Raw genomic sequence first — 17,659 nt, forward strand, 5'->3', positions numbered from 1 at the left:
CCTCTGCCCCCAGCAGGTCTTCTTGAACGTGAGATCAGGTTATTTCCAATAATCTCAGAATGAATACCTGTACTGACTTATGAACAGATCTGGACAGAATTTCACACATTACTTTGCTCATCATATAGTTCAGAGGCCACAATGACAATATTTTTGTCAGCAGAAGACACTGGAACAGTGGGCTCAGGCTTATACAAAATTAGAGGAGAAATGCTCAGGTATTCCTGCTCTCTCTCTAGGCTAGAGTTGCCAATTCTTGATTGGGAAATTCCTGGATACTTGAGGGTAACCTCAGTAGGGTATAATGCCACAGAGTCCTCCCTCTATAGCACTCATTTTCTCCAGAGAAACTGATTTCTGTAGTCTGGAGATGAGATGTAATCTGAAGAAATCTTCAGGCCCTACCAGGAGGCTGGCAACTCTACTGAGAGTCTTTTCACAACACAAAAAGGGCCACATAGGACTTAATCCAGGAAACACCCAGAAACCGTTTATCTCAGGCTACAGCCACATCCCAGATGGACAGGCCTCTGTCAGGGAGATATGGGTCAAAAGGCGGGTATGACAAAAACCACCACAGCACCTTGCATGCTGGCAAAAGCAAAACATGTTGAAGCACGTTTGAACAGCATTCTGAGATGGTGCAGATAAACACAGAGAACTCAATTTGAGTAAAACTTGCAAAATTCAGCTAGAATTACCAGAACAACCTCAGGGCAACTATCTTCTCTGCCAATAGCCAGTGTGCTAACTTATATGACGTCTCTACAAGCGCTGACCACTATGAAAATCCATGAGAAATTTTTGCTCAACATTTAATGTGCTTACAAATATATAATATAATGTCCTTTATTATTCCCCTTTCAGCAGAAGTTTTATTACATAATTGGGATACTTTGGAAATCTTAGCTTGAAAGGAATTAATAACAATATGATGTATGGCAGCAAAAGTGATATTTGCAAGGTCCTGGAAGAATACCCATGTACCTTCTATTCTTGAATGGCTGAAAAGAATCCTGACTTTTGGTTAGTGGCTAAAATCACATCTATCATACAGGTTTTTATAGCACTGACTCAGATTGGTTGCCATTTATAGCTTACCTTTTTGGTTTAGATAATCCGTCTTGGTTATCTAATTTTGTGAAAACAATAACTCTTATTAAAATGTATCATTCCAATTTAATAATTTGCTCATTCTTCTTTTTCGTAATTTTCAATCTGTAATCCTATGCATTTATTTTTCCTACCTAAGATTATGTTAATATGATCCATCGGTTATTGACAATGTTATTGTATTATTAGTTTTGAAAAGTTAATAAAGTTAAAAAGTTTTTTTTTAAAAAAAAAAAACATTGAATGCGCTTCAATTAATGTTGTTTTGGCCCCAGGAATTCTAACACGGCTTTCAGTGTCAATTTGTCTATTGCTGTTTTATTTATCACTGTCTACTCCACGCTGTTGTTGCTATTACACTGTAACAACATTTGGCCATATACAATAGATTGCAACCTGAAACCTGAACTATATTAATGAGAACTGGTAGTATGTCTCAGGGCCGAATCTAGGGGGGAGCAGAGGGGGCACTTGCCCCAAGTGCTGCCGGATTGGGGGAGGGGCTGGGCACGCCAATTTGGGTATGGAGTCCATTCTATTCTACAGGTCCATAAGATAGAATGGGCCTATAAGGGGACGTCATTTTTTTTAATTTTGATGCCCCCCCCCTCAAAAAACATGGTAGTATCTCTCAAGGCCAGATATAGGGGGGAGCAGAGGGGGCACAAATTGGGTATGGAGTCCATTCTATTCTATAGGCCCATAAGATAGAATGGCCCATGTAGATCCAGTCCTGGTATGTCTACTTCCTTTTCTTTGGGGAGAGTCTGAGGCTGGGGCTCAGTGGAAGAGCCTCTGCTTCGTGAGAAGAAGGTTTCAGGTTCACCCCCCAGCATCTGCAGGAGCAGGCAGTAAGTGATGTGAAAGACTTTGGCTTGGGACCCCGGACAGCTGCTGCCAGTGTAAATAGACAAAGACCTTGAGGGGCCAAGGGCCTGATTCAGTATAAGGCAGCCTCATGTGTGTCCATGTGAACATTATACTGCAATTGGGATTTGAAAAGGGAAACTGTGACCAATTTCGCACTCACCTTACGCCGCTCTCACGTTCGTCTTCTCAGCATGGCTAACTTCCGATTTCCCACTATCTGCGCCAGGGCTGCAGCAAGGATCGGCGTTTTCGTGCAGCAAACAGAAACTGGTTTTTAGTGGTTTCTGTTTGCTGAGTGAAAACGCCGATGCTTGCTGCAGCCCCGGTGCAGATAGTGGGAAATCGGAAGTTAGCCGCGCTGAGAAGACAAACGTGAGAGAGACCTAAGGTGAGTGTGAAATGGGTCTACATTTTCTTAGGTTATAGATTTTACTAGACAGAAACCTCTTTCTCTTTTCCTCTCTCTTTTTCCCATATCTGACAGCTTTGACTCTCAAAAGCTTATGCCCTGGAAATCTTGGTCTTAGTAAGTTGCAGCTGCACTTGAATCTTGGTTTTCTACTGATTACTAACACAGTTAACCTACCTGAGTCTATCTTTTACACCAGAAGGCTATGCTGGAGTTCTGAATCATGTCCAGAAAACCTGCTCTTGGCCACAAAAGTGAGGGCTCCCAAAAGAGAGGAAGGCCCTGAGTCAGAAGCTTATGAAGCTGGAATGTGAACACTTGCAGAATAATGGTGGGCAATGAGGTTTGCCTGCATGTTGGGGCTCCATAAAAAACAAATAACAAGGCTACTCAGCTTTAAACCTGTATCATAACAGGGGGAAATTAGTAAGAATTTGTTTAGCCTACCTGCACTGACAAGGTTACTCAATTTACAAGTCTACTCAGCTCTAAACCTGTTATCATAAAAGGGAAATTACTAAGAATTTGTTTAGTCTGCCTGCACTGAACAAGGCTACTGCAATTAACAAGGCTACTGCAATTAACAAGGCTGCTCAGCTTTAAACCTGTATCATAATAGGGGGAAATTACTAAGGATTTGTTTAGTCTACCTGCACTTAAAGAGACCAAGATTCATACTGAATGCACACATAAACAATTAGGGTAATCATGTGTTTGCAGGGATAACTATTGGTGGTGGAAAAATGCCATCAAGCGGCAGCCAAATTATTGCAACCCCGTAGAGTTTTCCAGGGGTCATTTTGTAGAAAAAAAGGTGCAGGAGCTCAGTAGCATATCTCATTTGCATATACCCCAGGACCTGTGTGCAGCGGGGAGAGAACTTCCCACTGCATGCAGACACTGGCTGGAGGTTCAGGAGCTGTGCTCCTGTGAACTCCTGTTGAATTCAAGCCCTGGGGCTTTCAAAGCAAGAGACTTTCAGAGGGGTTTCGCCATTGCCTGCTTCTGCATAGCGACTCTGGACTTCCAAAAAACTACAGAATGTGGCTGACCCCGCTTCTCTCTCACAAACACACAAACACATCACAGCAGGATTACAGGGTCATGAAGTCATTTGGTCTGGTGGTAGAGGAAAGTGCTGTCAAGTTTCAGCAGACTTATTGCAATCCCATAAAGTCTTCAAGACAAGAGACGTTAACGGGTGGCTTGTTCTTGCTTGCCTCTGTGTAGTGACCCTGGTCTTCCTTGGTGGTCTCCCTCCCCCCCACCCCCACAAGTATCAACTGCTTTGCTTCCAAGATCTGATGAGATTGGGTAGCTCGGGCCATTCAGATGAATGTGGGATAACTAAAACAGGAGTGAAAATCTTAAAGGAGAAAAAAATGACAGGGATTCTGTAATCTAAAAACTCGAAAGCAGGGATGGCCAAACTTGCTTAACATCAGAGCCACACGGAATAAAAAGTCAGATGTTTGAGAGCCGCAAGACATGAGCATCAGATGTCTGAGAGCAGGCAGGCAGGCAGGAAGGAAGGCAGGCAGATAGATGAGGGAGGGAGAGGTGGAAAGAAAACATCTTTAACTTTAAATGCATTCTCCAAGCCAGCTGATGGTGTGGTGGGGGCTTCAAGAGCCACACCATACATGAGAAAGAGCCACATTTGGCTCCTGAGCCACAGTTTAGCCATTTCTGCTCTAAAGCAATATTAGATTTTTTTGTTTGTTTCTGCAAGCAATCAACCAATGCTTGCAGCAGATGTATTAACAGCTGCAAAGATGATCGTCCTAAAAACTGTTTTTAAAAACCTGCAATTAAAGAATGAGTTAAGAAGGCACAACAAATTGCTAAAATGTCTAAATTGAATGAATGAGTTTGCTTATGGGGTGGCAGTCAAGAGAAACCTATTTTTGTCAATGAATGAAAACCTTTCATAGGTTATTGATGATCACTCATATTTATAGTCTGATCCTTATAACTGTCTTTCTTTAATCTAATTTCATATCCCAAAAGATGGAAAGTATACCTGTATATTTGTAACAGTATATCTTTGTGATCTCCCCCCTCAATATTTGTACAAGTTCTAAAGTGTTTTTTTTTTTAACATTTGGGGGCTATGTTGGGGAAACCCCTCCCCTCCCCAATTAAATAAATAGGAGCAATTTGCAAGGACACAACCATAAACAAACTCTATAGCATGAAAATAATGGTCATGCTATAGAATGAGGTGAAGGGAGGCGGAGGTCTCTTAAGCATGTGGGCACACCCACCACGCCAGGGTTTTTGTAGCAGGAAATCCTTTGCATATCAGGCCACACACCCCTGATGTAGCCAATCCTCCAAGAGCTTACAGGGCTTTAAATACAGGGCCTACTGTAAGCTCCAGGAGGATTGGCTACATCAGAGGGGTGTGGCCTAATATGCAAAGGAGTTCCTGCTACAAAAAAAAGCCCTGCCACACACAAAAAATAGGAAGGGCTGCAAGAGATCATTTCAAAACACAGTATCCCCAGAAGTGTCCTAAAGCCTCTGTTACTCCACAGAAAGGATTTTACATGCAGTGTGAGAAATCAGGAACATACCTTCTTCTTTTTCTTCAGCACCACCTTCACGCCATCCACAGACACCATCAGGTTCACCTTTTTCTTCTTTATGTTTTTGGCTTTAAACTCATACTGTGGGAAGCAAAACACAGAGGGAATTAAGTGCCTTCAGTTTTCAGTTCAGCTTTCCTTCCCATTTGCCAACTTCTACCTATTCTGGGTACTTCCTGGCAGCCTAGTCATGGCTATCACGTTTTCTACTGGGCATGCTCAAAGGCAGGTGGGATGGGCAGCAGGCAGGGAAGTCAAGAAAGGGACAAGGGTTAGGAAAGAGGCTTAGGGTTCTAGACAGAGATTTGGCAGGCTTGATAGGGAGCTCTGACTCTTGAAAGCTATACTCCGAAAATCTTGCTGGTCTGCAAGGTGCCACTAGACTCAAATCTACCTCTTTGATTGCAGATCAGCATGGCTACCTTCTGTCAGGGCTTTTCTTTTTTTTGTAGCAGTAACTCATTTGCATATTAGGCCACACACCCCTGATGTAGCCAATCCTCCTGGAGCATACAACAGGCCCTGTAGTAAAAGCCCTGTAAACTCTAGGAGGATTGGCTACCTCAGGGATGTGTGGCCTAATATGCAAAGGAGTTCCCGCTACAAAAAAAGTCCTGCCCTCCAGAAACTATCCCCTAAAAACCAGTACCCAGAAGTTTGCAGATTACATTTAGGAACTAACAGTAATTTCATCAGTTGTCCTCTTGCCTCAAAATCACACTTCCTGATATCAGTAACATGTCCTCTTGTTAAGCCAAACTTACCCAATTCATCATTACTGTGTCTGTTACTTGACCCAACAGTCGTGCCCATATATGACACGAGCAACCTCCATGGTATGCTTCCCACCTTTCCCATGGTCTCCATTTGACCACTTCCTTTCTAAGAACAGTCATCTTCTATCTCACTGGCATAGTCTGTGCACAAAATGGGCCTCCGTCTTCATCTTTTGTTTCCAAACTCTGAAATAATGCGTTTCTTTATATAGCCCACTCGGTTGCCCTGTAATAACTGGAGACACAACCCTTCCCACAGTAGTATGCTGTCTGCCCCAAGAATCCCTTTCTCACGCAACTCTCTTGATATTGTCTTTGGTGCATGACATTCTTAGAGTTGCCATCTTCCAGGTGGAGGGTGGAGATCTCCTGGAATTACAGCTCATCTGCAGACCACAGAGATCAATCCCCCTGGAGAAAATGGCTGCTCTGGAAGGTGGACAATATGGCATTGTACTCTGCTGAGGCCCCTCCCACCACTCTCACCTGGTTCCAGCCCCAAATTTCCAGGAATTTCACAACTCTGATCTTGCAACCCTACATGCAGGCCTACTTTCCTGCATATTTCAACTTTCTTGTTGCTCAACCATCTGGATATGCATCAGGGGTGGAATTCTAGCAGGAGCTCCTTTGCATATTAGGCCACATAACCCTGATGTAGCCAATCCTCCAAGAGCTTACAAAAAAGAGCCTTGTAAACTCTTGGAGGATTGGCTACATCAGGAGGTGTGGCCTAATATGCAAAGGAACTCCTGCTAGAATTCCACCCTGTACGCTAAACTCTCAACTGCACCTTCAGTTATTGCTCTCCATCCCTCCCTCTTCCCCTCCTTCTTTTCCACATTCCATCCTCCCTGTCCTTCTGCCCAAGCAGGTAACTGACTCATATTCTTGGTACCTGGACTAAATCTTTCACCTAGATTTGCTCATTCTTCCAACCTTGGTGCGTGTCTTTTTCACTTTTAAATAAAAGTGTTTGCTGATTTCTATTCTGCTTGGGCTCTCTATATTTCTTTCCGCCTTCCAGATTGTGGTAGCACTTCATCATCGTCAAAAGGCCTGTACTGCTAACAGAGGACAACCCCAGCCCAGGGTGGTTGGCTTCAGCCAGCGTTAAAACCCAAGCTAGCAGCTATGAATGCGGGGTTGTAGATGAGAGGTAGTTTCCCCTAGCTGGGTTTCTCAGGCCAGTATGTGAAGGTGGGCTCTATTTGAGGGCTAGGACCAGGGGTCATTACATAGAAAAAGAGGTGCCGGAGTTCATCAGCACAATTTATTTGTGTAACTCATTTGCATATGTCACACACCCCTGACATCACTGGAAGGTCTACTAAATTATATCAGCTCAGCGTCAACCTTAAAACGCTTCTCGAATTATAACTGTCACAATAAAACCTTTATTCCATCATACTTTTAAGATTACTTTCTCCTATGTGGCCACAGTGGCACGATGAAGATTTCCATCTCTCTGCTTTGTATGTTCTGGTTATTTTCCTATTTTTTTGTGGGGGAAAATATTAGTTTTTCAAACCTCAGCGTTCAGCAGAATTCTCACAGGGGGTTTGAACAATGGAGTCCAGAAGCAAGTATTGGGGGGGGGGGGGGTAAGAAAGAGCACAACGAAATTTAGAGGTTCCGGAGCTCCGCTCCTGTGAGCTCCTGCCCAAAATGAGGCCCGGCTAGCACCGATGCATTTAGAGAACCCTCATGCCCAATCACCCACAGTCACAACTCCCACAGCGAGATCTCGCTGTACCCATTCAGCAAGGCAGACTGAGCTACAACTCAAGATGAACGAATTCCATGTCTGGCGACAAGCTCCAAGCCTCCCACTACCTTGCTGGGAAATGTCTGTTTGCAGAGGAATGTATGAAAGCGAAACTTCCTGTTGTCTGCCGCCTAGCTAGAGCTGCCAACCCACTTCTTGTGATATGTTAAAGGCATGAGGTTTTGCTAGAAGAAACTTCCCTATCTACCAGGCCAGGTGAACAAAAGCTTACATTGTGAATAAAACTCTGTTGTCTTAAAGGTGCTACTGGACTCCAATTTTGTTCTGTTGATTCAGACCAACACAGCTGCCCACCTGGATCTATCAGGCCAGGTGTGAAGTGACCAGTGGTAGTCTTTGTCAAAGGGATGGCTTTGGCCATTCACGGATGTTTGGTCTGAATTACCTTCCAGGTTTGATTCCCCACTGCTCCACACACACCTGCTGATGTGACCCTGAGTCAGTCACAAGTTCTCTCAAGGCTGTTCTGCTCAAGAGCAGTTTCTATCAGAGCTCTCTCAGCCCCACCTACCTCACAGGGTAACTTTTGTGGGGAAGGGAAGGAAAAGGTGATTGTAAGCCACTCTGAGACTCCTTTGGCGAGTAGATATTGGATTTAAGAAGATATTGGATTTATATCCCACCCTATACAAATCTCAAAGTCTCAGAGCGGTCACAATCTCCTCTACCTCCCCTCCACACACAACAAACACTCTATAAGGTAGGTGGGGCTGAGAGAGCTTTTTATAGCAGGTGCCCTTTCAAGGACAACTCCTACGAGACCTACGGCTGAACCAAAGCCATTCCAGCAGCTGCAAGTGGAGGAGTGGGGAATCAAACCCGGTTCTCCCAGATAAGAGTCTGCACACTTAACCACTACACCAAACTGGTAAAGGACAGGGCATAAATCCAATCTCTTCTCTTCTCTTCTTGCTTTGCATTAGTCCCGAGGATTGGTTGTCTTAACTTGTTATCTTATTCTTTCAAAGGAGACACATGCGAGCCAATCCTAATTGTAAAATTTATAATCTGCCAGGAAGCTAGAGAATGAGGGGAGCTTCTTTGAGTCACCTGGTACCCATCAACAGCCTTCAGTCAATATACTTCCTGATGAGTAAATGTATGGCAGGGCACAGTTTTCAATCCATGCCTTGAACAAAGAAAAAGACTACAGTAATTATTTTTATATTTGGAATCAGTCCGTGAATTCTTGTATTCTTTTTACTTTATCTCTTGTCATTTTTTTTTTTAAATCTTGCTTAGGACCTTTCAATGCTCAGTGAATTTTCCTTTTCGTTTTCTAACACATTCCTTTGTTCACTTTATATAAAAGGTATCACACACGAATGAACTAAACCTGACAGGCAAACTGTGAAACCTACCGTATATTCATGCTCCCCATTAGCACAAAAGAATTTCTGGTCTTTGGAATATGATGCTTTTGATATATGACTTTTTAAAAAGGGATTCTTGCTGGCCAGAAGGGCCAGATAACTCACCTTTGATGGTTTTTACGACTATGAAAGCCAGATCACCACTGACCCCTCAGCTTCCCTTTAAGGAAGAGAGCTCTGAGAGAGAGCGGATAAGAAGTGCAATAAGGGTGAGGTTTGGCTTTCTAAACAGCTGGGAAAGTTGCTGAGAATTTCTGAGTTTGTGTGACGGTGTGATTGCTGAAAATTCTGAGTTTGTGGTTGCTGGGGAACTGCTATTTGTTTGGTTTGAGTGGGCTGAAGGTGATTGTTGCTGATTGATTAGAAATGTCTGTGTTCCTGGGGCAGACTGAGGCCCCACCCTCTTTGCATTATTAAGCTGCACGTTGCCAGAGGCGTGAGCCTTTGGCGCGAGCCGAAGGGCGAGAGCTAAAGAGCTCTTGGTCTGGGGGCTGTGTAAAGACCAGGAACCCAGATCCCTATTTTCCTTGTGTTCCCAATAAGGTAAGTAGACCCTCCAGAAGGAAAGCCACTTAAACAAACAGGATTTAAAAGGGGACTGTATATTTAAAAAAAGCTATCATGAAGATAGAATGCCAGCAGGGGGGTAGGGGCTTTCCAGTGTTTTGCACTGAGTGTCACATGTATGACTATCTGCCCACAGGACAGAAGTCTTGGATGTGTGCTCGATGCAAGGAGCTCCTGGTCCTCAGGGAACGAGTTCGTACCCTTGAGGCTGAGGTGGCGGACCTGGAGAAGCAGAGACAGTCAGTTAGGCACTTGGAGAAGACTCTCAGGGATGGGTTAGATGAGCCCCACTCTGAACATGGCAGCCCCGCTGCTGCTAGGGAGGGTTGAGAGGGAACAGGGCACTGTGCTGAGGATAAGGGGAATGCGCCCTCAGAAGGGACCTCTTCTTCAGTTGGTGAGCAGGTATCCTTTTGCTTCAAGGAACCATCCCTGGGCAGGGAGAGAGGGGGGGGGGTCTTGGTAATTGGTGATTTGATCCTTAGGCAAGTAGACAGCTGGATGGCAAAACCACGTACTGACTGTATGGTGACTTGCCTGCCTGGTGCAAAGGTAGCAGACATTACGCGTGTTGTAGATAGGCTGATAGACAGTGCTGGGGAGAAGCCAGAGGTCGTGGTGCATGTTGGCACCAATGAGGTGGGGAAATGCAGTCGTGAGGTCCTGGAGGAAAAATTTAGGCTGCTAGGCAGGAGACTTAAGGCCAGGACCTCCAAGGTAGCCTTCTCAGAAGTGCTACCTGTTCCACGTGCAGGGCTGGAGAGACAGGCACAAATCAGAAGTCTCAATGTGTGGATGAGACGGTGGTGTAGGGAGGAAGGGTTTAAGTTTGTTAGGCACTGGGATGCTTTCTGGAACAGCTGAAAGATCTACACTGGCTAGCTATTGTGTTCCGAGTCCGTTTCAAGGTGTTGGTTTTACCTTTAAAGCCCTTTATGATCAGCGACCTGTCTATTTGCGGGACCGCCTTTCTCCACATATTCCCCAGAGAGCACTGCGTTCAGGGACAAAAAATCTATTGTCCATCCCTGGACCAAAGGAGGCTAGGTTGCGTTTGACGTGAGCTAGGGCCTTCTCGGTGGCAGCACCAGAATTGTGGAATGCTCTCCGAGAGGCCATAAGGGCCCTGCGGGATCTTTCTACTTTCCGCAGGTCCCATAAGACCGAATTGTTTCGACAGGCCTTTGATATTTAACCAGGAGAGAGCTGCCACCTGACATCATATAGAGTACTTGGTGATCACCGTCTGAAAAGAAGAACCCGCCTATATTGTACATTGTAACTATACAGCACCATGAAATGGTTTTTAAAAATTTTTAAATTGTAATTATGTTTTATTGATTGGTTTTTAACTGTGAAAATGAATGTTGTGAGCCGCCCTGAGTCCACTTGCGGAGAGGGCGGGATAGAAATTTAAAGTAATAAATAAATAAATAAAGTGGAAGCCGTACAAAGGAGACCGTCTCCACTTGTCCCCAGATGGAACCAGGCTGCTGGCGCTTAAAATTAAAAAGGTGGCAGAGCAGTTTTTAAACTAAATCTTGGGGGAAAGCTGACAGGAGATGAAATGTCTCTGGTTCGGAAGGACTCATCTCAAAGAGATGAAGGGTTAGCTGTTACTTTTCTACCGGGTAATGGATCAGAGTTGTCCACTGAGATGCTGACAAACAGTATGGACTGTCTGCTAAAGTGTCGAGGCAGCAGGAGGAAGGCTGCAGGCCTAACTTGCCTGGGAAATTATAGATGTTTGTATACAAATGCTAGAAATGTTCAAAGTAAAATTGGTGAATTGGAATGTTTAGTGTTGGGGGAAAACATAGACATTGTGGGAATTTCGGAAACTTGGTGGAATGAGGTGAATCAGTGGGACATGGTGATTCCTGGATATAAGTTATATTGGAAGGATAAAAAGGGAAGGGTTGGAGGTGGGATGGCTCTGTATGTCAGAGAGGGTATACAGTCCAGTAAGACTGAGGTCAGAGAATTAGATCCCCTTCTAAAAATGCTTTGGGTTGAAATAGAGGGCCCAAAAGGAAATTTAACTATGTGAGTTTGTTATCACCCACCAAATCAAAAGATAGAGAATGATTATAATATGATGGAAGGATTAAAGATAGTGGCTAAACGTAAAAGCTGTATTGTAATAGGTGATTTTAACTACCCGCAGATTGATTTGGTCAATATGTGTTCTGGTCGAGAGAAAGAGATTGAGTTTCTTGATGCTCTCAATGACTGTGCTATGAAGCAGATGGTCACAGAACCTACCAGGGATGGGGCAATCCTGGATTTGGTCCTAAGTAATGCCCAAGACTTGGTTAGAGATGTAAAAGTGATTGCACCGCTTGGGAGCAGTGACCATAACATTATTGATTTCACCATTTGTATAAATAGGGAGTTGCCCCAAAAGACCAGCACAACCACATTTAACTTTAAAAGGGGTAAATTCTCTGAGATGAGGAGGCATGTGATGAGGAAAATGAAAGGAAAGGTAAATACAGTCAAAACCCTTGGGGAAGCTTGGAGGCTATTTAAAACTACAATCCTAGAAGCTCAAATAAAATATATACCACAAGTTAGGAAAGGCACAAACAGGTATATGAAAAGGCCTGCATGGTTAACAAAGTAATGGAAGCTGTAAAAGGTAAGAAAGATTCCTTTAAGCGATGGAAAGCTAGTCCAAGTGAGATTAATAAAAGGGAACACAGGCTGTGGCAAATCAAATGCAAAACTGTGATCAGGCAGAAAAAAAGGGACTATGAGGAGCATATTGCAAAAAACAAAGACCAACAATAAAAATTTCTTCAAATATATAAGAAGCAGGAAACCAGCCATGGAGGCAGTGGGGCCCTCAGATGATCAAGGGGTAAAAGGATTACTGAAGGAGGACAGGGAAATGGCTGAGAAGCTGAATGCATTTTTTGCCTCCGTCTTCACTGTGGAAGATGAGAACTTTTTGCCCGGTCCAGAACCACTAATGTTGGAAGGGGTGTTGAAAGACCTGAGTCAGATTGAGGTGACAAGAGAGGAGGTCCTACAACTGATGGACAAATTAAAAACTAATAAGCCACCCGGTCCGGATGGCATACATCCAAGGGTTCTGAAAGAACTCAAAGGTGAACTTGTGGATCTCCTGACAAAAATATGTAATCTTTCATTGAAATCTGCCTCTGTTCCTGAGGACTGGAAGGTATCAAATGTCACCCCCATCTTTAAAAAGGGTTCCAGAGGAGATCCGGGAAACTACAGGTCAATCAGTCTGACTTCAATACCGGGAAAGTTGTTAGAAACCATTTTCAAGGACAGAATGAGTAGGCACATCAATGAACACAAGTTATTGAGGAAGACTCAGCATGGGTTCTGTAAAGGAAGATCTTGCCTCACTAATCTGTTACAGCTCTTTGAGGGGGTGAACAAACATGTGAACAAAGGGGACCCGATAGATGTTGTTTACCTTGAGTTTCAGAAAGCTTTTGATAAAGTTCCTCATCAAAGGCTCCTTAGTAAGCTCAAGAGTCATGGAGTAAAAGGACAGGTCCTCTTGTGGATCAAAAACTGGCTAATTAATAGGAAGCAGAGAGTGAGTATAAATGGGCAGTTTTCGCAGTGGAGGATGGTAAGCAGTGGGGTGCCGCAGGGCTCGGTACTGGGTCCCATGCTCTTTAACTTGTTCATTAATGATCTGGAGTTGGGAGTAAGCAGTGAAGTGGCCAAGTTTGCAGATGACGCTAAATGGTTAAGGGTGGTGAGAACCAGAGAGGATTGTGAGGCACTCCAAAGGGATCTGTTGAGGCTGGGTGAGTGGGCGTCAATGTGGCAGGTGAGGTTCAGTGTGGCCAAGTGCAAAGTAATGCACATTGGGGCCAAGAATCCCAGCTACAAATACAAGTTGATGGGGTGTGAACTGGCAGAGACTGACCAAGAGAGAGATCTTGGGGTCGTGGTAGATAACTCACTGAAAATGTCAAGACAGTGTGCGTTTGCAATAAAAAAGGCCAATGCCATACTGGGAATTATTACGAAGGGAATTGAAAACAAATCAGCCAGTATCATAACGCCCCTGTATAAATCAATGGTGTGGTCTCATTTGGAATACTGTGTACAATTTTGGTCACCACACCTCGAAAAGGATATTATAGCATTGGAAAAAGTCCAGAAAACGGCAACTAGAATGATTAAAGGGCTGGAACACTTTCCCTATGAAGAAAGGTTAAAACGCTTGGGGCTATTTAGCTTGGAGAAACGTTCACTGCAGGGTGACATGATAAGAGGTTTACAAGTTTATGCATGGGATGGAGAAAGTAGAGAAAGAAGTACTTTTCTCCCTTTCTCACAATACAAGAACTCGTGGGCATTCATTGAAATTGCTGAGCAGTCGGGTTAAAAGAGATAAAAGGAAGTACTTCTTCACCCAAAGGGTGATTAACATGTGGAATTCCCTGCCGCAGGAGGTGGTGGCGGCTACAAGCATAGCCAGCTTCAAGAGGGGATTGGATAAAAATATGGAGCAGAGGTCCATCAGTGGCTATTAGCCACAGCATATTACTGGAACTGTCTGGGGCAGTGATGCTCTGTATTCTTGGTGCTTGGGGGGGGGGGCAAAGTGGAAGGGCTTCTAGGCCTACTTGTGAACCTCCTGATGGCACTTGGGTTTTTTGTTTTTTTTGCCACTGTGTGACACAGAGTGTTGGACTGGATGGGCCATTGGCCTGATCCAACATGGTGTCTCTTATGTTCTTCTGTGACACAGAGTGTTGGACTGGATGGGCCATTGGCCTGATCCAACGTGGCGTCTCTTATGTTCTTCTGTGACACAGAGTGTTGGACTGGATGGGCCACTGGCCTGATCCAACGTGGCTTCTCTTATGTTCTTCTGTGACACAGAGTGTTGGACTGGATGGGCCATTGGCCTGATCCAACGTGGCTTCTCTTATGTTCTTCTGTGACACAGAGTGTTGGACTGGATGGACCATTGGCCTGATCCAACGTGGCTTCTCTTATGTTCTTCTGTGACACAGAGTGTTGGACTGGATGGGCCACTGGCCTGATCCAACGTGGCTTCTCTTATGTTCTTCTGTGACACAGAGTGTTGGACTGGATGGGCCATTGGCCTGATCCAACAGGGCTTCTCTTATGTTCTTATGGGTTAGTGGCAAGCACTGTCAAAACATGTGAACTGTTTTTCTAAAAGAAGGTGGCAAGATCTTCTATCTTTGCTGGAAGATTATTCTAGCAGCTACTATTTTGGTAGGGATACTATTATGCCTTGTCCTCTGGATAAGCATTATAAATTCACAGTCAAGCAGTCAGGCAGAGTTAAGCACAATAATGTAATTTAATTCAACAGTTTTAAAAAAGGGGACGTTTTACTTGTCAGTTTTATTAGATAGTGTGCGTAACTAAGGTGACATCCTACATTCTTGGGATGGAACAGACTAGAAATTTAATCATATAAACAAAATAAATCAGTACAAACTGGTGCCCACACATTTCTTTCTCACACACAAAAAACCTGGCACACTATTTCAGTTCAATATCGGGTAGGGATACTATTATGCCATGTCCTCTTGATAAGCCATATAAATTCACAGTCAAGTGTACATGCCTAGCTTTGAACAGCCAGAATTAAGCACAATAATGTAATTTAATTTAATAGTTTTTAAGGGGACATTTTACTTGTCAGGCTTATTAGAGCATGTAAGCAGGGTGACTTATCCTGCATTCTTGGGATGGAACAGACTAAAAGCTTAAGCATATAAGCAAAACAAGTCAGTACAAAATGATTCACACACATATCATGTGCACGCTCTTTCTCACACACAAAAAAACCTTGGCTCACGTGAAGCTCAAGCCTCAGTGACAGATTGGGTGTGAAGTACAGCACAGTCCTGCACTGAAAGCTCCAGGGAAGCTCCAGATGGAATTCTTCTCTGGCTGTGAATCTGCCAGCAGCTAGGCTCAATGCATTTCACATATTATGGCGGAACAAGCCTTGTGGGCAAGTAACTGTGGCTTGGCTCCTAAATGCCCGTTCTGGTCATAGTAGACACTTCCGCTACTGGAGGAGAGAGGACAGTTTTCACCACTTCCCTCATCTCACTGCAGCTCCCTACTCAGACCTCCCCAAGGGGGTTCCATTGACCCATGTTGGCATAACATTAGACTTCCACAGTGTGAAAGGAATGGGCAAGCCACTATTTACACAGAACAGCTTGTCATAAAATCCAAGTCTGTACCTGCCAAAACTTGAAAGGTCATTTAGAAGGCCTAGCTTTGAATGGCCGCAGGATTCTGTGCCACCTGAAAACAGTTTTACCTAATTTCTATAGCACTTATTCATTCAGGCAGCAAATCCATGAGCATGGAAATTCTTAAGATTTGCATTCTGAGATGAAGAGCTGAGGGGGACTTAATAGAGATTCTGTGTTCAAGCCTAACCAGAGTTACATTGTTCTACGCTAGTTGACTTTAATGGGCTTAAAAGGATGGTAATTCTGTTTAGGATTGCACTGTAGTGACCCGCGGCCCTTTCACACGTTAGTCAATGCTGTGCACAGAAAGAAGAATTGAGATGTTACAGAAAGTCTGTGGGTGGCCTACAGGAGGACACACTACTGGTGCCAAAATTCTAGAAGGTTTTGTTTCTCTCAGAATTTAAAATGCCACCCCATTCATGACTGTACTTTATTTTCATACAAAATGCCAGTTTCACCCCTCTAAATTATCTGCACCAATGTTGCCCATTGGGTTCCCTACAGTAATGGATTTTACTACATAGATGTATGGCCCTACTATAAAAACCAAAGAAGGGGGATCAATAACTGTATGTTTGCCCTAGAGAGTGACTCCCTGGAACTGTTTCAGGCCAGGAAAACAGCACATGGGAGGCTTAACTCATCTCTATGGAGGCTGTGGCCTCAGTAGGAACTTGGCTGACGTTGCACCTTATTTTCAGAGAGAGAGAAATTATAACTCTGTTAATTGAACTCTCAATATCTCATGCAATTGATTCATGAACTCAGGCAAGACATTTTGTAGGAAATTGTCTTTAGCACAGCCAAGTTGATACTGAGGAAGCGTTTTTTATATCCTGCTTTTCACTACCCAATGGAGCCTCAGAGCAGTTTACAGTCACCTTCCCTTCCTCTCCCGATAACAGGTACCTTGTGAGGTAGGTGGGGCTGAGAATGCTCTGACTGGCCCAAGGTCACCCAGTTGGCTTCATGTGGAGGAGGAGTGGGGAATCAAACCCAGTCCTCCAGATTAGAGTTCGCTGCTCTTAACCACTACACCACAGCTGGAGGGGGCCGTAGGGGAAATATGTCTGCAAGCAGACACTACCTGGAACTTACAATTCCCACATGTCTTCCCCCCCCACACACAGAGCAGGGAGAACAACTACTACTATAACAAAAAAAGAGGTAGTGGGGCTTCTCTGCAAAACTGGCACCCTTTGACCAGAGTCTAGACACTGAAAATGTGAAATCTTACTGACTTTGTGGGAACCTGCCTTGCCTCTCTCTTTCCTCTGCCATCCCTGCCACTGAATTTTCCTTACCCACAGCTCCAGAAACCATTGGCTTTCAGGAGAGTATAAAATAGCACTCTGGAACCTAATTGCAAAGGAATCTTGGGAATTCATTAGCAATGAGATTGCTGCTTGATATGAGTGTAAATAAAAAGAGTTCTGCCCATCTGCACATGGGCAGATGATCATTCTTTAGGACCAAGCTGTGGTTAAGGAAAAACTTCTCAGAAAATAGTACAGGGTGAAAGTTAATGTGTTTGTACAGCATGCTGGGTTATGAAGATGATGCAGCACATGTTCGTTTGGCTTTGGTTCTTTTGCGCTGTGCAGATGGGCAGTGGAGGGCAGTGCAGGACCAGCAGTGGCTTGCAGGAAATTCATTTGCGAAAGTCAGATGTTCTTCGTGAACACAAAGCCCAAATGTCTAATAAGGTTTTACCTGTGGTGTCTAGATCTGTGCAAAAGGAGAACCTCTCCAGCTTATACCGGGACTCCTTTCATCTGATTAAAGCTCTTTTGATCAAATATCTGGAGCACTCATGTACTCTCCTCTGATAAATATCGTCTCTGAGTGACAGCAAGGGGAATATTAGGAGATCTATCAGAATAGATTTATAGATTTATAGATTTATCTTATAGTGAGGTA

At 44.1% G+C, this 17,659-nt stretch overlaps 1 protein-coding gene across 1 annotated transcript in view; it reads right to left on the minus strand.

The window, feature by feature from the left end:
• The window catches only part of NOS1AP (nitric oxide synthase 1 adaptor protein), an 87,697-nt gene that overhangs the window by 18,492 nt on the left and 51,546 nt on the right, over nucleotides 1–17,659 (minus strand). The window contains exon 3 of the mRNA XM_060232588.1: nucleotides 4,972–5,064. Coding sequence (XP_060088571.1) covers nucleotides 4,972–5,064 — 93 coding nt within the window. The remainder of the gene's footprint in view (nucleotides 1–4,971; nucleotides 5,065–17,659) is intronic.

Source organism: Heteronotia binoei, chromosome 2 (assembly GCF_032191835.1).
Source record: "Heteronotia binoei isolate CCM8104 ecotype False Entrance Well chromosome 2, APGP_CSIRO_Hbin_v1, whole genome shotgun sequence".
Taxonomy (NCBI): Eukaryota; Metazoa; Chordata; class Lepidosauria; order Squamata; family Gekkonidae; genus Heteronotia; species Heteronotia binoei.